Source organism: Vanessa tameamea, chromosome 5, assembly GCF_037043105.1.
Source record: "Vanessa tameamea isolate UH-Manoa-2023 chromosome 5, ilVanTame1 primary haplotype, whole genome shotgun sequence".
NCBI classification, from domain to species: Eukaryota; Metazoa; Arthropoda; class Insecta; order Lepidoptera; family Nymphalidae; genus Vanessa; species Vanessa tameamea.
This window is the reverse complement of record NC_087313.1, coordinates 7,559,179-7,581,053: the sequence shown is the minus strand read 5'-3', so window position 1 is coordinate 7,581,053 and position 21,875 is coordinate 7,559,179. Positions and strand designations below refer to the sequence as shown.

The following is a 21,875-nucleotide window of genomic DNA, read 5'->3' as shown; positions in this document are numbered from 1 at the left end:
AAAAGTATAAATAAGAAATATTATTGGGATAATAAATGAAATCCAGATAAAAACTGCTAAAATGTTATTTTAATTTGACATTCCGATAGCCGTCACCGTCAGCGTGACTACGAACACGATAGAGATTCAAGACTAATGAAACGAGTAATCCTATTCAGTTACTCACGTGTATATTAATTCTATGAGTTATTTTAATTACAACAATTCCTGTAACCGAAGAGTTACCTTACATTGATTGTTTTTTAATTTACATTGTAACTTGATTCTGCTTACGAGCTTATATTGTATGGTAATTGGTAATATGAATTCCACAATCCACATTATCCACAGTTATAACTTGACAGTCTCGTAGTACAATCGTATCTATTATTGCGGTATCGTATTGATGACGTCAAATTGTTTTGCCGTTTATTTAGATGACGCAAGTAATTTAAGTGTGTGTTTACACTTAAATAACAATTAATATAAAAAAATTAAAATAAATAAATAATTATGTCAGCAAAACCTATAAAGAAAACAAATAGTTCGGAGCCATCGGCTTTGGGGAAGATTTACCTCATAGCCTACAATGCTATACAAACATTGGGGTAAGTACAATTACTGAATCTTTCTGGTTTATTTTAGACATCGCGATTTAATAGATTTGATATATTCTAAGAGAAAGTTACAAAATATAATTATGTAAGTGAATTTTTTAAGTTTAATTACAACTGTTTAAATGTTAAGTGTTTTTAGAATTAAACGCGGCACTATTATTAGAATTAAAAAACTTATTAATTTAGTTATAATTGTAGAGCTTAAGCTAGTAAAACAAAATATATATAACTTTTTAATTACAAATTTACAATAATTTGTATCTTGAACAAAATTAGGTACTAGTGTCAACAATTAGTAATGACCGTATTTGTTAATATAAACGAATTGTTTAGGTAGTGGCTTTAAAGAAAATTGTAAAAAATATTCGTGTAAATTATAATTAGTCTTCAATATTTTAAAGTAGCAAAAGTAGATTTAACATATGTACCTACTTAAAAAAACTGCTATATCAAAATTTAAATAAAGTGTTTTTTGCTATGGTTTTGAAACTTGACTAAGTCATCGAAATTTGACCGCGTCTAGAGGTATAGAAAACAGTCATTAAACTGGACAAACCGCAATCCGACATCTTAAACTCGGCCAATGACCGTTTCGCGATCATAGCTCAAATTAAAAATGTGGAAGTGTTAGAAGATTTAAGAGTATGCATAACAAAGTAATAATATATATATATTATTTTAGCGAACTCTCTTCATTCCTAAACAGTGTTTTATAATGTTTACGTTGGTTTTTAATCGGTTTTTGTACAAGACCGTACGACATGTAATTTTTTTTAAGTCGTGACATGCTTTTATATTTTCTCTCAAATCTTCAATTAAAACCAACACGTCTGAAACGTTATGTCGTACAAAACAAGTCTACGTACCTACTTCATTAAAATATTTTAATGTTGTAGTAAGGCGAGGTCCGTCGTATGAAAAGGCTTCGTGACCATCTGATGAGCTGACCGACCTATGGGACCTCTCGAAAAAGAAAAACTTTATCTCGAAAAAGCTTATATTATAAATTTTTATTTTAGTTTTCTTTGCCAATTTAATAAGCGTATAAAAGTGATTCCTAAAATATAAAGTTTAATAAATATTGAGTACGATGATATATTTTTTCAATTAAGTATAAAAAATGGATGATCCCAACTAATTTTTCATTATCTTTAGGTATATTAATTTTAAAGACAGCATTTTTAAATAAATTTATAACGCAAAGTCAGCTTGAACGGTTGCGATCACAATTTTCTAAAACTATTTCACCTTAAACGTAATTAAAAAATAGAACGATGCTTTCACCGCATAATTAAGAACAGTTATAATTCGCTAAGTAACTGCATTTATTTATATAAAAAACATAACTATTATAATATTTGTTTACGGACTGACATTTATTTAGTCTTTCTTAAACAAATTTCGAACGCTGGTTTCCATATAATCGCCATTAAAACGGGTCTTCAATCTATTACTAAGTACATGTGATAAGCTAATAACTTACATTGACCAAAATTGCTTTGTCATTATTTACGACGATATTGCTTCATAATCGGTAATGTTTATAATTCAATGGAAAGAAGCAGTTAAAATGACATAAAATATAATATCCTTTGATCGAAATTCGGTCAAACGCTCTCATGTATCAGTTTTCACTTTTATAGTTTAATGGTATTTCGATACGAACAAAGATGTCCTAACTTTAAATCTTGGAAAAATCTAGACATCAAATTCAATGATTTTTGGTCAGCTCCGAGCCTTGAATTTGGAACATCTGTAACTGTGAATTTAGCTATTTTATCTAAAATGGTCAGTTTTTTCAACGTTATGTTATGGTGTAATAATGTATCGTGTATTTACTTTTAGGTGGTCCTACTTGTTATTGCAGTCGGTGACATACTTTTTAGACCGCGGTACATTGGATAATTATTGGAAAGAAGTGAAATGGACAATAATCATATTCCAGACAGCGGCATTGTTAGAGGTATGTGTGACAAATATAAAAATAAGAAAATAATTACAAACACACACGCACTCATACAAGCACTGTCATCATTATCTACATATAATATTTTATAGGATGACGATACTCCGCATTGATTTAACTTCAACATGTTTTATTATTCAGCAATATGCATACTATGTAAGAATTTATCATCACAATTACGATAATTTCAAGGTACAATATGACGTGGTGCAGCGTTCGACAGCGTTCGAAATATATCTATAGTCTACCACCATACGAGGAGCAAACACGGCTTGATAGTCGACCTTTGACCTAATAAACATCGCGAACTTGTATATATCACGGCAAACCCCCGGATGAGATAACAGCTAAAGTTATCTCAAAGTAATGTAGTCGTGTTTTTCTGGGCCAAAAGCCACTTTTTTTATAGTTACCCATAGTTTAATATTACAGATATTTCATTAATCAATGTAATTAATAATGTTGATTTATTTATATTTATAAAAGCAGCGTTGTTACACTCTAAAGACTGACACTCCACATGGGGAAACAATCGTAGTATATCACGACAAAAAACTTGTACAAGCGACCTAGTAACATCGATATGTCCCTTGGTATGTCTGAGACTAATCGTATTGTTATATAATTATTAATTACTCTTCTTCTTCTGAATGATAACTCTAAATAAGTAATTATCGTTAATAGATCGAACAAAATATATTATTCACTTATCTTAAAAGGATGTTTATTGCACATCACCGACGCGAAAGAAAGTGCTTAAAAACGCTTCCATAACTCTCAGCTATTTAACTCACTAAATCTTCTTCACATTTTTTACACAAAGTTGTGAAAAAATTGTTCGATTTTAAAAATAACTTATATGGGTAATTTTCATTAATTGTTTTGAAAAATTCATAAATAAAAAAAACTGACTTCAAAAATTTGCCGGCACGTCAACATAAACTAAAAACTTAAAATAATATTTATATAAAATAACAGTTGCTTCTGGTGTAAGTGATGTTTAATTGGCAAGTTTTCGGCGAATGTGCATTCTCTATTCCTTCACCCTTATAGTCCAAAGGGACGTTAAATCCGACATGACCGGAAAGAGTTGAGGCGCAGGACCAATGTACACACTTCCGACTTTTAGACTCCGGGCTCAGGTCGGAATTTTTTGATAGGAAAACCCGATAATTTTTTATTGGTCCAAATTGAAGCCAGGGCCTAGGATCTGCGGCTTTATATTTATCAAATAGACCAACGAAGCCAAGCGAATACCAACCGTCGGTGGTCACTCTATCGGATTACGAGAGAGAGGAAATAGAAAGTGCACCTGTTTTTTTGTATTTTTCAAAACGCTATTTAAAAACTATTTTAGTATTTTTTCTTGCGGCTCACGTTCTCTTTTTTCCTCTCTCTTTTTACTATATGAGCGATTGGGGTGTTCAATCTGGGAGTTTGTAACGTGCTTACCAAAAGTGTTGATTTTCATCGCGGAAAAGATTTATATGACAAAATGAAAGCTATTTAGTCAATACAACTTCTTGCGAATTTGTTTTGTAATGAATAGGCCATATATTTTAAATAAGAAAGTTAGACAAAACCGAGAACAGGAACTAATTATATTGAGCTAGTCGTTTATGAAGTCATGATTATAAATAGCTCATAATTTTGGGTGCTATTGTATTTTGAGGAATTCAAGTAAACCATATTTGTATTTTAATATCAGTGACTTGATTTATTAAACTGAATTCGAAAAGGTATTTAAATAATTATCAGACATTTTAATACATATTTAAATTTGATTTATAAACAAAATCGCGTTAAATGCATAATAAGACATGACTTGAGTATTTGCAGCGCACAGTTTACGCAGTTTGTTTTCTCTTACTCGAGGACTGATGTAATTATATAAGTGTTCCCTCAGTGGCTAATATTCGACATTAATCATTGTTTAAAATTTGATGAAAATATCTTGTCTAAGATACATTTGCATGTTTTTTCTACTGATGTCCAGCATATAAATCCGTTGACAAACGGAAGAAAATGGCATCGAATTATTTCGGCTTTGTCTGTTTGTTTCCATGTTGTTAGTTGCTTAGATTATTTTCAAATATCTAGATAGAGTATTGCAATACAAAATAAGTAAAACAGTCGGGCCAACTTTATTACCTTGGAGTGTGTCACACTTACTCTTGACACTCGCCAAACGTCCTATTAATTTATTAGAGTGCACGTAGTTAGTGCCCAACTATTGACCACTGCTGTTCGGCCTGGTCTCAGTCCGTTTGACGTTCTATCTAGACATATAAATTAGTAAGGTTATAGGTAAGGTTAGTGGTTACATACACTCCATAATAAATATGTACACGTAACATTTTGTTTACAAAACTCTTGTTTATGTAATTGCTATAAAATATAAATACATAACGCCTGACACTCATCGAACACTACGATTTAACTCAAATGAGAATGATAAGCAGTATTTAATATATTTGATATTATGTTTATTTCTTTATATATTTTTTTTATTAAAATTAGCCTGTTATTGTAATTTTGCAATTCAGTTTATTATTGTTATTGTATGTCTCAGAAAATTTAGACTACCTATAATACGATCACTTATACCATAAAAACTAGGCCCACCTTAATCCAATAATTCCAAGCTTGTCGTGTCGGGGCGCTGATTCGCTCCAAAGCGACGTCTTTTTTTTGACGTGGGGAGAGTAAATCGCCCGAATACTGCTTGCACCGGGTACTTGTGCTAAAGATGGGGTCTACAAAAACATACTATTTAGCCCTGTATCTTTAACGTTAAACATTTCGACTGTTCGAATGATTTGCTCCTTTGTCTATTAAAATATTTAGATAAACTTATACTTTTTGTCATAAGCATACTTCCAATCAAATTTTTACCATAAAAGTAAAATACAAATGACCCTTGCTCTTTTGCGGTTGTTATTACGTGTATTTTGTATTTATCACACGTAAAAACATTTATTATATATCGTTTGTAATAGTTGTCTTAAGGTGCGTACAGACTAACTACGCGCGGCACGTTTTCGTTCTTCGTAACGAGCGTGCGTCGATGATCTTACACTTATGAGGCGTTTCGGATGCGCTTCCGTACTTCTGCAAACGTGGGACCAATACGTTTATCGACTCTGAGCTGCCTCTGTCTGGACGTACCCTTACCTTTAAAACGATAACTAAACAGTTTTATGCATTATATAATATCTAACACCTATATGTTAAAAGGCGACTATTTCGTAAACCGTATAAGAAATTATTTATTTAGGTTCGTATGTGGTCACCACTATCCCTAAAAATTGTTACTGTACAAATATTACATAAATATGTACTTATAATACTATAAGATATTCCTTACAACGCCATTTCGCCACCAACCTTGGGAACTAAGCAGTTATGTTCCTTGTCCTGTACCTACACTGGCTCAGTAAGTCACTCATCTGGCGCCAAAATGATGAAACATTTTTTACATTTATTTTTTAATGTCAAATAGATATACATTACATACATTAGATCAGTTAGAATTGGAGTTTGTCGATAACAATTTACTTCATAAATGTTCGAATTGTGGTGGGCTCTGATCAGAAGATATATATCTGAAATTACGTGGTAAACACTACCTTGTGCACAGAAGCAGTTAAGCCCAAATCCGGGAGGTCGCACGTTAGATCCAATTACGTAAAGGACAGTGCGCTGCTGTTGGATTTCCTCTTGGAATGATTGTAATAAAAACAGTAGAGATTCGATTAAACTATTGCCAAATACATGCCAAAGCATTTATTTTTTATATAAAAAGTCAATCATTTTCCATCTTTTCATATTAAATTTTTACGTCAGGAGCGAAAAAATTATACTTACTTGTTTCGAGACTCTCGTAATGTTAAATCTTCAGCACAGATTACACATTATTTAAATATTTTTTATATTAAAACACAAAAATTTTTTATACAGCCGTAGCGCCGCTTACTGAACCGGCCAGTAACTTGTTTCCGCTCTCTAATTAATTCTTTGTTAAATCGTAACAATTTAGTAAATTCCAATGAAGAATCCTCTTTAATTTTCTGCCCATCTACGGCTGGAACTCTTGAAAATGATAACGTAACCGATTATGATGTGCAGCTATCGTCCCTTAAGCACTGGGATAAAGGTCGGATTACGCTCTTAATACACGTATATGTATTTATCAGTAATTAATTTAGTTGCTCAAATAGTTGTATTTAATATTTACTTATCGCGATATTCACCTATAACTACTAAGATATATATTTTTTTGAGTAATACAAAGGATATTTTAAAAACTTTCCCCTTCTGTTTTGATATCCCAAAGTTATCACTCAGATAAGCATTTTTTTGTACGCAAAGAAACATAGACGAACGCAAAACAAAAAGTTTCATAATATAAATTTTGAGATTTATTTAATTACAAGTTGACACCCGCGGCTTCCCTCGATTTTTAGAGATAGATCAGACAGACAGAGGTAATACATATATATATATATATACGTAATAATAATCGATAATGCACGATTTCCCAAAAGTACGATTTTGACGTTTTCGCTTTTCTTATTTTCCACTGATGACTTTCCACTGGGCTTATGTATTAGTTCGGTAGTTTCGTGTGGATCAGAATGAAACTCAGATGGAATTGAGTGAATTAATAATTTTATTATTAAAAGTATAGTTTTCGAGGGACATATTGAAAATTGACGAAAGTATCGATTCGCGTCGCGTGAGTGTGATGTGATTAAAATAGTCTAGATATATATCATACGAAGATGTTTCTTTTAAATTGTATTACGATAGAGCTTGTGTCTATTACTTATTTAACGTATAATTAAATTAACATGCCAGGTTCAATAAAATTGAAATTTTGAAATTTGAGGTATTCATATGTTCAGACTAAATTAATTAGTTATTTAAATGAGTTTGATTTATAGTTTTCAAGTTCACTTATTTATTTTTAAATATTGGAGTCTGTTTACTTCGTTCATTTACTTACAGGCCATTTTTCATAAACATATTTGATTACGTTTTGTTATTTATTGACTTTTGCAACTGCGTCATTCAAATGTTTATTTTTTTTTTTTATTTTAGGTATTACACGCCGCGATACGACTGGTCCCTTCCAGCGTGATCGTCGTGTTGATGCAGGTGTATTCACGGGTTTTCCTCGTGTTCGGAGTCTTGCTGGCCACTAATGGCGCTACAGTCAGCCCCGGCTTACCACTCTGTGTCTTAGCTTGGTCCATAACAGAAATAATACGTTACGCGTACTACGCTTTCAACTTGTTAAACACCGTACCACAGATGCTATTATTCTTCAGGTAAGTGTGCTTAGATTACTTTTATCATCAATAAATTATTATCAATAACTTGTAACGTCAATAATGGTTACTCCATTTGTATAAGTTGTAAAGTATGGTATGTATGTATCTAACTTTATTGAATCGCTTTATTTTCAACTGTAAAATTATATATTGAGTAAGGTTTGCGTACTAAAAGTAAACAGATTATTTAAAAAAATAGAGGAGTCGAGGGACACTTGGTTGGAACGAAGTCGCTTTCAGCATATATTATGTATCTATTAAATAACAGTGAAATATAAATAACATTCGCAAAATATTATTATTAAAATTTCGTGCGAATTAAAACATTAAAAAAATAAGTTCAAATAATATTGTATAAAGGAAGAGTCGCCTCGAGCAAAACGCTTATTGCTTACGTGACGAACTCAACCAGGTCACTTTAAGCCGCGTAAAAGAACTTCGTTCCAAAAACTGCTGAGTATTTTGGACAGTTATTATAAACTCGTTGTTAGTCCATTTTATTCCGAAATAGTAGAGGATTTGTGACGGTTAATAAACAAATGCCATATTGCATAATTGAATACAGATTTTCAATTTGAATGTTTAATGAAGGAAGACAAAAAAGTATTTGTTAATTTACATCTAGTTAACCTTGCATTAACATAAAGTCAAATCAGGGATCACTGTATTTTTAATCGTAATACAAATACTAAAACTTAAAATATTCAGCGATTAAATTTAAAATGTTTCGCTACACTATTTATTTACACGGCGATGGATGGGGCCAATCTTGGTATACGTGTTTTGGTATGAGTAATCTAGTGTACAGGGGTACTAGTGTGTGTAGGGTTACAGGAGTTAGGGATGTAGCAATCTTTATTCTACGGCATCTCTTTGTTTAGGGAAGGTTATTTAAGCTTGATTAATTTACAGAAAACAATGCCACTCGCCATTAAATATCCCTTAAATTTTTGTTAATATAATATTAAGTTATATTTCGTTAATGGCATTTATGTATTCGTTATTAATTTTATACTAACATTTTGAAAACAGCAACTTAGCAAATTGTAAATTCACGTTAATTTAATATTTTTTCCCATATTAAATAACAATATTGTATTATAAACTGTGGCCATTGACAAGTACGCTGTGAAAACTCCTCTACACTGAATGTGAAAGTTTACTAATGTTACTTATCATGCAAGTATCACAAGTCTGTCATTTCAATTTTGGGGGTTAATAGGAATGTTACTTATGACCTTTTTTTGTTACCATAGACCAAATTCTTTTTCTTTTTTTTTTCAGATATTCAACGTTTCTCGTGCTGTATCCTCTCGGCATAACCGGAGAACTTCTATGCATGTATCACTCCTTAGATGAAATATCAGAAAAACAATTATTCACCATATCTATGCCTAACAAGTGGAACTTTATCTTTAATTATTATTATTTCTTAGTATTCTACATGCTATTATACATCCCGCTGTTTCCAGTTCTCTTCGGTCATATGCAGAAACAAAGAAGAAAAATGTTAGGCGATGGTTCGAAAAAATCTGCATAAATTTAAAGAAAATAAATACATTTTTATTCTTAAAACCTTCTATTTATAATTTCATCTATCAGAGTTTAAATAAAACTCATTTAAAGTTTTTCAATTATTGTCTATGATTTATTAATAACCTTACACAAGTTTAAGTTATTTTATTGTTTCATGTTTTTTCTTAATTTATTTTGTATTCTCTAGTTGAAGTCATTTGGAACTGAAGAAGTAAATAAAAAAATATGTAAACTACAAAAGTATAAAATAAAATCGCTTTCCGCTGTCTGTCTGTCCCTATGTATGCTTAGATCTTTAAAATTACGCAACGGATTTTGAAGCGGCTTTTCTTAATAGATAGAGTGATTCAAGAAGAAGGTTTATGTGTATAACACTCGCATAATACTTTTTTTTTATTGGTTCACCAACAACATAAAATTTGTCTATATCTATTACAGTTCGAAGCTTATAAACTACCAAAAAGAAAATGATCGTTCTGAAAATGATATTTAATAATAATATAGTAGAGCAATTCTGATAATTTGAGAGGTTTCTAATGTGATGTAAGTAAACACATGTTTTTGCGCTTACATTGCAAACGCTGGCTGATGAACCCTACGAGATAAATAAAAATAACGTAGTACAGTATTGTACACCTTAACAAGGTCTAAAAAAAATCCGCGGTAGTATGTATCTATCTATTAGGGATAGCCCTAACCATTTTTAAGTCTAATTTTTAAGAGAAATAATGGCTTATTTACTAAGCGATTCTAAGCAATACAGCATTAATCCTTATCCAATTAAGTACCTTAAATACATTGTGCATTTAATATAGATCAATGCATATTTTTTCAAGATATTACAGATTTAAAACGCAGGGACATAGCGGTTTGTATTGTCTAATGTCTGAAAAACTGTGAACGTTGTGAGCCATTCTGTAGTATATTTAGTATCAGCATTGCCCCCGTGCGAAGCCGGGGTGGCAGTGGCGGACTAACAGGAAGGGGCGGCTCGCCCCGGGCCTCCAGTCTTGGGGATCTGGGTCCAGTATCCGCGTTCCTGATCAAATCCTAAACAAGACTTTAAACATGTGCTTAGTACCTACATAATTTCATCAAGATCAAAACACTACGCCCTTCAGCCATCTAGATTTTTTACGCGGTACTAATATTCTTTTAACTTTGCTGAACGCGTCCAATACGCTGGGGGTACGCTACGCAATCCTCGTCTTTGTAGCGGGCATTTTCTCAAGAATCCCTGATAGAATGAAGTGTCCATTTTCCCTCGACCTGGCATAAACCCAAACTGATTTTGGGTAATCTCTTCTCGCAATCTTCTCTCTATTACCTTCTCCTATACTTTCATAGTATGTGACATGAGCTCTATCCCAAATGGTTGTTGCAAAACTGTACATCTCCTTTGCTTTTGAAGATGGGCACTAGCGAACTACTGCACCACTCTTGTAGGAAGGTTTCTTCAACTGCAACAACTTATTGAAGAATAAAGTATACTTCACCAAAGCTTTCCCATTTTTCATGCTTTTGATTGCTGTCATTATCTCATCCCTGCTCATTTCTCTTACTAATCCCTTATTTTCTTGTGCCTTTTGGAGAATACCTTTCCAGTCATTCTCTTAATTCATAAGCTTTTAAAAATAAACCTTCCATCGCTCTTTTATTTCCTCATCTTTACATAAAACCTTACCAGTGTCATCTTTCATGCATTTGATATGTGTTATATATCTCGATCGTCTTTCTCTCTCTTTCGTAATTCGGTAGAGTTCCTTCTAGCCTCTGGGGCTGTTCAGTGAGTTGTATAACTTCTATTGTGCCTTGTATCTCTCAACTGCTACCGCCTTCTTTGCTCTCCTCTTAAATTCCTTGTAAACTTCCTTTTTTTCATCTTTCAAACTTGCATTCACATTTTTTACAACCTACCATTCTTTAAATGCCACTTTCTACTCTTTCAGTATATTTTGCACTTCGTCATTTCACCTTTTCCTGTCGACTCTCCAAATACAACTTTTGCGACCTTCCTTATGTACCTGGCCATCTTATTCACTATTTGGTTCCTAAATCTACTAGCACATTCATCATTCTGTAACATACGTCATCTTATCTTTGGCCGTGTTTTGCTGTTTTTGGGTGACACACTTAAATTAACTTCCTTCACCACAAGCCTATGTTGGGCGACTAATGCTTCGCCTGGCAGCTCTTTACAGTTTTTGACACAGCATAGACTCCTCTGCCTCACTAGGAAGTAGTATATCTGTGTCGCGACCAAATTTTAATACAGATAAGGTGGAAAAATATGATTATATTTTCATAACTAATTATTTATCGAATTGACAACAAAAAGGTAAAACGGAGTGTGTTCTTTTTTTTAATCACAATAATTAAGATTTATATCATGCATAGAATTTTGATACACCTACGACTTTATAATCTAGAAGATTATAGCTATCAATAAATCAAACGTTTGTATAAAGTGAAAAATAAGTGATAACCACACAGTTCTAATTCGGAAACAATAGAAACATGAAGACTACTTCTAAAGCTTTAGTTCTATTTTTTTTGGTAGTGGCGGCAGAGGCTAATGTTATTCAGAGCAAGATAACTGCGTAAGTATTAATGCGTATTTTTACTAATTTCATTTTAATTTAGATTATTCAAAGTTTACTTAAAAAATTAAAATCAATAGAAAACATATTATAGGTATTATGTTTTTAATTATGTTTATGTTTTTTTTTTTATTAATGTTCATGCAATCAAGTAGGTGGTTTTTCTACTTTTAATTTTTAATAAGTGTTTCAGTTTTTATATTATATAATTTTCTATGTGCGCTACTGAAATGAAAAAGCTTCGCACACACCCTTATTCCAATTTAAGGGTTTATTCAAAATAATATTTGATCGCCATTGTACCTATCAAACAAATACATATATAAATCGGTCAACAATCGTTGAAACGATGATTATAAAATTAATGATGTCCGAATAGATAGTTTTGTTATTATAGAGTTGGGGCGTTTGGTGTTTAATTAAAAAAATAAACTGGAACTGAAATAAACAAACAATTTCTTAGGACGAAGGTTCTTTTTAACTTCTGAAGTTGCTTTATCTACAATATAATATAGGAGATAAAAAGTATTATGCATTAATAAGTATTTTATGTACGCTCGATACTTGACTGAGGTCTCGCTATTATTCTCTTTATAATGAGTTATTAATAGAGACGGCTAATCAATTGGCAATTATTATACAGTAGTTACAATAGTATTTAAAGTTTTTGTCATGAATAGTTCTTGACGTTGCGTCGAGGGTAATTATAATTTATTATTTACGATTCAATATTCTTTTAAATACTCTGTATGTTTAAATATATGAAAAAAAAAAAAATAAGAATCATTCCAATATTTCGTAAGTTTAATTTGTTTTAAAGGTTGGTTAGAAATTAGTTGTAGCTTTTGATCTAAATTATAACACAAAGTTGGAAGTGATATTACATAGCAGGAATATAACTTTGCTTAATTTATGAGCTTTTTAAATCGTTCTGTTAGCTATTAGGTACAGAATTGCGCATTCAAGCAAACAATTCTTAATCGGAAAACCAGTAATAATTTCGTTTATAATAAAGATTTTTTTCTCTATTGTAGCCCAAAATGGAACAACGGCTTATCAGCGAAAGTAAACGACTATGTCGATGAGACTGTTTCATTGATAAGACCATTTTTGCAACAAAATGGCTTGGATCCCATGAAATTGCCAGAAGTAGAAGAGGGCTTTGAAATTGTTAGTATAATTTTCATTTATAATTATGCTTTTTATATATATGGATATTAACAGAAATTATTGTAGTCGAATATTGTGATATTAAATATCTCATACAAAAGTTTATTTTGAATTCGCTTGGTGGTAGGGATCTGTGCAAGTCCGCTGGATAAGTACGAACCCACTCATCGCATATTCTACCACCAAGTAGTAATTGGTGTGTTCCGCTTTGAAGGATTAGATAGCCAGTTAACTACTGGGGCATGGGACTTAACATTTTAGTTCCAAGCTTGGTGGCATTGTAATTGGTTAATATATCTTTTAGTGCCTTTGTCTATGGGCGATTGACCGCTTATCATTAGGTCACCCTTTTATTAATCACATTAACGATTTGAATACATTTCCAACCAATTATTTTATATTTCAGAGGATAATATTAATCACATACAGTGCGTGGCTGAAGCTCCACGATGGACAGATGACAGGACTTGTTAACGTCGCTCGCTCTGGAGATCAGAAAGTCAACTATTTCCAGAAAACCCTGCGCGTACGCGTACAATTACGGTTCTCTGACCTTGAAGTGAGTTTATGTTCTAATTTTAAATGAATACTTTACCCTATCAATAATACATATACAGTAGAACCTCGTTAAGTCGAACCTTGATAAGTTGAAAACCTCCAAATCACGAAACAATGTTTTGTTATATACCTTCCCTTCAATAACTTCAATCAATCAAAATTCGCCTTAGTCGAAATTCTCTAGAACTCGATTTTTTTGGCGTCTCCCTTGATGACAACTTATTACATATACTATGAGAGTCTACTGTAGTTAAATTAATTGAATTAAAAAATTATTACATAATAATAATTGCGATTAAACTCATACATTTCATGTCCCGAATTTTCATATAGCTTGCGAGTACGAATTCAAAGACATGAAACTAAATACTTCGTTTGTTTCGGATCTGGGGTATAACAATATGTACATTAAAACAGGGTTAACCCATTACATCATAAGTTACTGCATACCATATTACAACATGCCTTAATCTATTTGACTGATTGTGTTTAAATCCATCAATTTGTCTAATATATTTTTTAAGCCGTTATATTACAAAATAATATTGCTTTAGCGATCATTTTGTTGAGCAATAGTAACTATAGATTTGTGATAAGTAAGTAGCATTATTTCTCAATATTTGACCTCCATTACGATAATGAGGTATTTGAAACTAGACACACGATAATAAATACTACGTACGATGTCGTTTCGATTACGGTACCTGTACGATGAAAACTTCTGTTCGTTTGTGTATATTAAAGTCTGACTACCTCATTATTGTCGTGGCAAGCTAAGGCCGTTGATCCCAAGGTCCAGGTTTCAAAGCCCGACTCGAAATAATAATCAAAGTGATTGGTTGTTCTGCTGGGAAATTCTCAGTTGCAGTCCGGAGTTTGGTAGTTGGCAGTGCTTGTTTCAGAAAGCATGTAAAAACTTTGGTCCTGTGTTTAAAGTTTTCCCGGTATATTTATGTTTGCGCACTTTCTCCCATTAATAAGCTATGCTCTATTCTTCAATACAGATTCATTCATGTGTTTTCTAATATATGTATTGTAGGTTCATGTATAGAAGCAGAGATAACAAAAATATATCGAACGGATTAGATAAAAATATTTCAGACAATAATAACAATTATAATAAACCTAAACGTACAATATCATCGTAATATAATATCATTAAATCTTATCAATTAGTTATTTATTAATTATATAGATTAATTACTTACATTAATAAGTTAATAATCAATATTTTTAATTGTTTAAATGTAAATAATAGAATATTAGGTATTAGGAAAATAGCGGTTCAGGAGTAATTGGTGTTCGATAATATAACTATATCTTTAACTTTTACAAAGTAAAACAATTATAAATAGATAAAATAACCTTTTTTAGACAAAATTAACAACAAATCTATTTATATTCGACACTGATTATGTAATAAAATTATTTTGTTCTCTTATTCTCTGATGTAACCGTATAGGATATTTTGTATGTATTATTAAGTAATCTTTTTTTTTTGTTTTTAGTTCGCCTATAGATATTTAGTTAAGGTGATGAACATAGGACCAACTGGTGGAATTATCGGATCGCTTTCACACTTCGACATTATCGCTGACGTTTTGATCGATTTCAATACTGATGAAATTCAATTACAACAGTTCTCCATCGCCGAACGCGGGTAAGATTTCGCAGTATTCATATGTATTGCTTTTTTGATTTATTTAAGTAATTGACAAACACAATAAACAAGTAAAAATGATTATACGTATTATATTTCTTATGAAAAAAAATGTTTAATTTATTATTATATGAAAACAAACGGATAATTTTAAATGAAACTTGTTCGCTTGACCTAGACCCCCCTCAGTACCCTGAGAACCCCCTCTAGGTGTTGGAGGCCCGCATAGGCGGGCCGACCGTCAGGGCGTCACGATAGCATGCGCAAGCGATCCCGTGGCGCCCGCCGAAAGACGGAGAGGGTACCGCTGGTTTTTTAGTGGGTAAACCGGCGTACTTGGGCGCACTCGGCGTCCAGGGCTCCGGGGATTCCCACACACTCCCCCACCTTCCATCACGTGGGGGAAGCGCGTAACGCGTTTTTCCAGCGAGAAAAAAAAAAAGAAGTGGCACAGTGTTACAAATCACTTTTTTCTTTTTTTGTACCGATTTTCGGTTTAGTTCAGCTAGTTATTTGCTAGATGTTAATGAATTTTTTTAGCTATGAAATAATCGATGTATTTACGGTTTGTTTTCAGACGCCTGCGTGTGCGGCTAACTGGCAACATATTGTTTGACTGGCTACTAAATCCCCTGATAACTATATTTACGACTCTCTTCAACGGTATTATAATGACTGTGGTAGAATTAACCATTCGCAATGTGACTCGTGGTGCCATCGGTGCCATTAACTCTAATATCCGTGAAGTTATCGATTTTATTGAATCGTTTTCTAATAATCAAAATGTATTATTGTAATTCATAAAATAAAAAAATGCAAAATAAGAAGATGATCTTTTCCTTAAATATATTTAATGATTCCTGGAGAGAGATTATAATCAAAGTCCCTGGGATAACAGTTTAGAGGTGAGTGGCTGCGATGATTGTCTTCCCCTGTGAAAAGATTTCGTGCAGGTCCGTTGGGTACTGCCTACTTGGCAATGATGATGATGTCCTTCTGAGTGATATCTGCTGCAACACCCAGACTCTCTGGAAAACTAACTCTAGTGTTAGCGACTAGCCCTAGCCTCCAATACGGTGTTACGTCATACGTCATAATTAATGATATCACATTATTATATATAATGATTATAATCGAACCTATTTATTTTACATTATTATGTACTTGTACAATTATTGTTATAATTAATTGTTTAGTAATTTCTTAAACTTTAATTAATACTATTTTATTTGGCACACTGTTTAAGACTGGCACAAATACATATACATACTTCTTATTTTTAAAATGATTGAGCTGTCATAAGGGGAGGACTTGGATGATTGTGAGGGATTGTAAAGAAATATAGAGTGATTGGAACACCATTGTAAAACATAATTTTATTTTGCCATCCCAAACTACTGAAATTACACTAGCTAACTGAGCAGGATCAAGTCAAAATCATAGTAAAAAATCCTAATTCGATATGCGTTACACTGGCTTAGATTAGCAGCATGTAAATTTCCCACTGCGGGGCTAAGGCCTCCTCTCCCTTTGAGGAGAAGGTTTGGAGCATATTCCACCACGCTGCTCCAATGCGGGTTGGTGAAATACACATGTGGCAGAATTTCGTTGAAATTAGACACACGCAGTTTCCTCACGATGTTTTGCTTCACCGCCAAGCACGAGATGATTTGTAAGCACAAATTAAGCACATGAATATTCAGTGGTGCTTGCCTGGGTTTGAACCCGAAATCATCGGTTAAGATGCACGCGTTCTAACCACTGTGCCATCTCGGCTCGTAACACTTGCTTATTGATGGTCAAAAATCTACCTCCGGTTCCAGAAAGAAATCTCATACCTGAGTGCTATTATATATATACACAGCGGATTTTTTTTAAATATCATATTCTACAATTATTGTTTTCATACAAAAAAGTATTTTTTTCGTTATTTGAAACAGCCTGGAGCCGAACTTTTTACTCCTGCAGAGCTTTTACGGTTAGAGCATAGCAACTGTTGCCATTAAATATTTATTGCCGATTTATATCATATCAAATCAAATCAAATCAAAAAAAAATCAAGCAAAAAATATTTGATAACAACAGTTGCTATGCTTTTACCGTAACATGTTCAAGGTGTGAAATGAACTAAGTAATAATTAGTTTTATAATTTCCTAAGGCAGACAAACACTGTAATGAAATGGAAGGCAATACAACAAGTACGTTATTTTTATTATCAATCTTTTTTATTTTTGTCTCCGACCTGTTGCTATCGCGATACACCTCTTCACCTTGTTATATTTTCTGATGCCATGGGCAAGAGTCTCTCTTGCATAAACTAGCGAATGACGTTTCGAAAAGAAGGATTCGGCTATTTAATTCATCTCACTGGATAATCGGATGTGACGTCACTAATAGTCAAAGGAGGGCTTGACGGACAATTCCAGCATTAACTGGGATGGCATAGTTTTTGCTTGGCTTGGCTTGGCTCGGCTCGGCTTAGCATTTAGTGTAGTGTTAGTAGAATTTGACAATCAATACTTAGTGTAATAGTACACTATACAATAAGTACATAGTTCTTATGCTGAATAAAGATATTTCAATTTTGAATTGTAAGAGTGGTAGTTATACTTCTAGCAGAGCCAGTGTCTCTGAACTTGTAGGATCACTTACCACGTTAAAGATCATTTTAGTAACATAGAAATATATAAAAAATAATAAATAAATCGTTACAGTTATTCTAAACATGTTTATTAATACTAGTGTACATATTATTTTGATTTCATATTCATTGAAATAAAGCGAATTAAGATGTATTTTCAAATATTCCGCTAATCTTTGTCTATGTTTTTTTTGTTGGGTTTGGGTTAACCTTTTTGTAATGATAGTAAAGTGTTTTAATCCTCCTCTCGGCAGCTTTTGTCTCTTCTATTTCCCGTTTGTATGGTGGAAATAAGTGTTTTATAATAAAAGCATATAATCCCGTAATATGCTGAAAAATTAAAAATGCCTTTATGAATGTGTTAAGCAAAGTTTTAATACTATTTACTGAAGTGAAACTTTTTAGGCGGCGCTCCGATAACCGACAGGTGGACAAGAATTGACGAGAAAAAAATTAAGGAGTCATTACGTTTGCATCAAGACACATTTAGGTACATTTGAAGAAAGGTATGACGAGCGAAAAAAAAGACAGCCATCTTAAGAAGTTTCACTTCTATCACAAGTATGGTGTTATACGCGCAAACGTCTCTGCATACATATTTATGCTTTTAAATGAGACTCGTTCATGATCATATGGCATGTAAATATAGTTTGATGAAATGTGCGAAACACGCGAAGAGGGTGTGAACATACTGGAATGGTAACATTTAATTTTAACAAGTTTAACTTACGACAAAAAGAAAAAGAAAACCCATCTTGTATATATGGAGCTGGTAAGTCATAGGTGAAGTAAACATGCGATACCGAATACCACTGAAGAAGATTCTCGGACGTGGCGAATACTCTTCAATGTGGATCAATATATCTTTAAACAAATGTTAATTATATTTAAAGTAGATCACTGTCATCAGCAACATTATTAGTAGCAAGGCCGGATTTAGTGGAGGGCATCCAGCTATACTCGACAAGATTAGTGCCAGTACACAAACATTTTGATGAATTTAACACACAGCTGACGTTTTGATATTATAAGCACGACGAAGCATATTTAAATAGTATCGTCCGAGTACTCTTCAGCATCCGCTATCATGAGGGGAGGGATGACCGGATATGAGTAGGCTACGGGGTTATCCCCTAACTTATTGGTATATCTTATCATAAATTATTGGCGTATGTTGTCGCTGACTTTGTGGTACATATTTTGGATATCTACACCGTCCAGGGTCGGCGGAAGTTAGGCTGATCTGGGAAACGTAAGCGGAAACGTAGCACGCTCACGTTCAGGATGACGCAGGTACTTACCGGGCACGGATGTTTCGGCAAGTACCTGCACGGGATAGTGCGGCGGGAGGTGTCACCCTCCTACCACAGTGGGGTGCGCCAATGGACTCGGCGTACCGCAACCCTGTCTGAGTATGCTGCGTGGGGTCCCCAGCGGCATTCCCTGGCACAACTTTTTGCGGAGATCTCTCGCTGCTGAGCGTTATCAACGCTATGCTCAGTAGTGAGCCTTACTGGTCGAAAATGCGTTCCTTCTGTGAAAAGGTCATGTCGCAGAAGGAGGAAGCGGAACGGGAGCGGGAGGTGGACGCTGCTGCACACCCGACCCACCGAAGAAGACCGGGGAAGAGGAAACAACGCTACGCTACCTTCTCCCCCCGCCTCAATAGGCGCCGCGGGGAATACGAAGGTTTTCAGTACCCCAGGAATCTCCCCTAGGAATTGGAGGCCCGCATAGATGGGCTGACCATCAGGGCGTCACAGTAGCATGCGAAAGCGAAAAGACGGAGAGGATACCGCTGGTTTTTTAGTGGGTACTTCGGTGTAGTAGGGCGCACTAGTGTCGTCCTGGGCACTGGCGAGTCCCACGTACACCCCACTTCACGTGGAGGAAAGGCGTAATGTATTTTTCAATGAGAAAATAATAAAAAGGGATAGCGCTGTTTAGGCATATTTAAGGAGCAATCACGTATAGCATTCGATAGCGTGGCTCAGGAAACGTTTTTATAGATTTATCAAAAGAGTATTATAAAAATAAAAACGCTTACTATAAATATACTACACAGGATACCATAAATTTATATTAGGATTAATAAAGGGTCTTTTCTGATTTTCAAATTACTGTAAAAATAAAAAATAAAATTATAAGTAGCTACTGTTCTTCTTGTTTGCAAATTATATGATGATTATTAACTCTAAAATTTATGGATTTTTGATCCTGTAAACGTTAACATTGATTATTCGGTTTTGAATGGCAATAAAACAAAATGTAAAGTGTTTCTGGATGTCGAATGAGCATATGAAGTCATCTCTTAAAGGTGAGAAAGGATTCTTAAGGAAAGAAGTAAATTGGGATAACTAATCGAAGATGTTTACGACAATATTCGGTTTGTATATTTTAGATATATTTATAGTCTGTAAACCATGACTTGTCTATCGTTTTGCCTTTTATTCATTGCTTCTTCACGGAATATCTTGAAAGCTAATCATGGCCGTAGACAGGTACCTATTCATTCCGTGCTGTCTTTTAAAATAAGGATAAATTAAAAAATATACATAATTTTACAAAAATACAATTTAAATAAAACGACAACCGACGACGTAGATGATGAGTTCGTCACAATGAATTTTCTTCAAGGTCAAGCAAGTCGTGACTGTTCTCTGCTGTTTCTCAAAAATGTTTTCAGCCTCTTCAATGAGGAAAAGTGCGCTCTAATGTTACCGTCGACGCTATCTGTTCACGTTACTACGTTACAGTTGTGAAGCTTTAGTGGTAGTGGTTTAGTGGTCTATTGGGCAGTCACTATTTTTGACCACTTCGCTTGCCACACTGTAAAACATCCTTCAAAATTTATAACGGAGAAAAGAGTTATTTAGACTGTACTATGCAAGTCACAATTGCTGGCTCTAAGCTTCTGTGGCATCAGTAATGATAGCGACTCTACTACTGAGTTCAACTGGGTACAGAAACTTTCCTTTAAATGATTAATAATATGGTCAAAAACTGGGATAAATGAAGCGCGTCTGTGATATCCCTCGAGAGTGTCAGCAGCTACGTTATTTCGGTGTTGTTGGCATCCCACTCTCCTTGGGGAACACATTACTATTTAGTTACTTTTTTTGAGTTTACATTGTTTACATACCTTGTTTACATTTACAAAGATTGATCATTATTGTTAGCCGCTTGCCAAGTCTCCCTATTTATATGATAAATAGGGAGACTTGGCAAGCGGCTTTATCTTTTCAAAGTAGTCTTTGGACCCATCGAGTTTCGCATATTGCTATTAATGTCTTGTATTTATAATCTAGCATAAGACTTTTGATTGTTTCTGTCTGTACAGTCGAACAGTGATAATGCATAAAAAAAATCGTAATTTATTTTTAAATTACTAAACCGAAAAAAGGCAGGCTTTCTGAAAATTAATGCTCGTGGAAATTTTCATCTTATTACAGCTTCAGCACCACTGAAACTTCCGCTCATCGCTGATGCACCATCAGAACCTTTATCAATTCACCTCTAGATAAATATATAGAATAAATGGATAGATATCATTTATTTTTCAATCGGTTATATATGCAAAATGTGATGCCTTCTCCAGTAAGATCAGAAATATGGGAAAGTTGTAGAAAGTCCTCACGCAACTTTGATCAAGTTATATGTATTTGTAATATTCAGTTCTAGAAATGTCTAATAGTTTGTTTCAATGATTGATTTCATCAAGCAGTACAGAAGAAAACTAACTTCCTCCACGATATATTGAAGATATCCTCACAGATGGTTGTAATTCAATTTTGCGCAAAAGCGCTGGTAT

General features: G+C 33.6%; 3 protein-coding genes across 3 annotated transcripts; all 3 read left to right on the top strand.

Annotated features, from left to right (window-relative positions):
• Positions 1-143: 143 nt before the first annotated feature.
• On the top strand, positions 144-9,532 carry LOC113392804 (very-long-chain (3R)-3-hydroxyacyl-CoA dehydratase hpo-8). Its single transcript, XM_026629399.2, has 4 exons — positions 144-587; positions 2,442-2,559; positions 7,666-7,895; positions 9,183-9,532. Exons 1-4 carry the CDS (start codon positions 493-495, stop codon positions 9,436-9,438), a joined length of 699 nt encoding a protein of 232 aa, XP_026485184.1. The 5' UTR covers positions 144-492; the 3' UTR covers positions 9,439-9,532.
• A 2,374-nt stretch (positions 9,533-11,906) lies between these two features.
• Positions 11,907-16,252, top strand: LOC113392396 (uncharacterized). Its single transcript, XM_026628816.2, has 5 exons — positions 11,907-12,034; positions 13,069-13,204; positions 13,611-13,763; positions 15,271-15,422; positions 16,000-16,252. The coding sequence occupies exons 1-5, from the start codon at positions 11,952-11,954 to the stop codon at positions 16,217-16,219; spliced, it is 744 nt and encodes a 247-aa protein (XP_026484601.1). The 5' UTR covers positions 11,907-11,951; the 3' UTR covers positions 16,220-16,252.
• Positions 16,253-19,348: 3,096 nt separating this feature from the next.
• LOC135194816 (uncharacterized) lies at positions 19,349-19,782 on the top strand. Its single transcript, XM_064220798.1, has 2 exons — positions 19,349-19,433; positions 19,499-19,782. The coding sequence occupies exons 1-2, from the start codon at positions 19,349-19,351 to the stop codon at positions 19,780-19,782; spliced, it is 369 nt and encodes a 122-aa protein (XP_064076868.1).
• Positions 19,783-21,875: the final 2,093 nt, after the last annotated feature.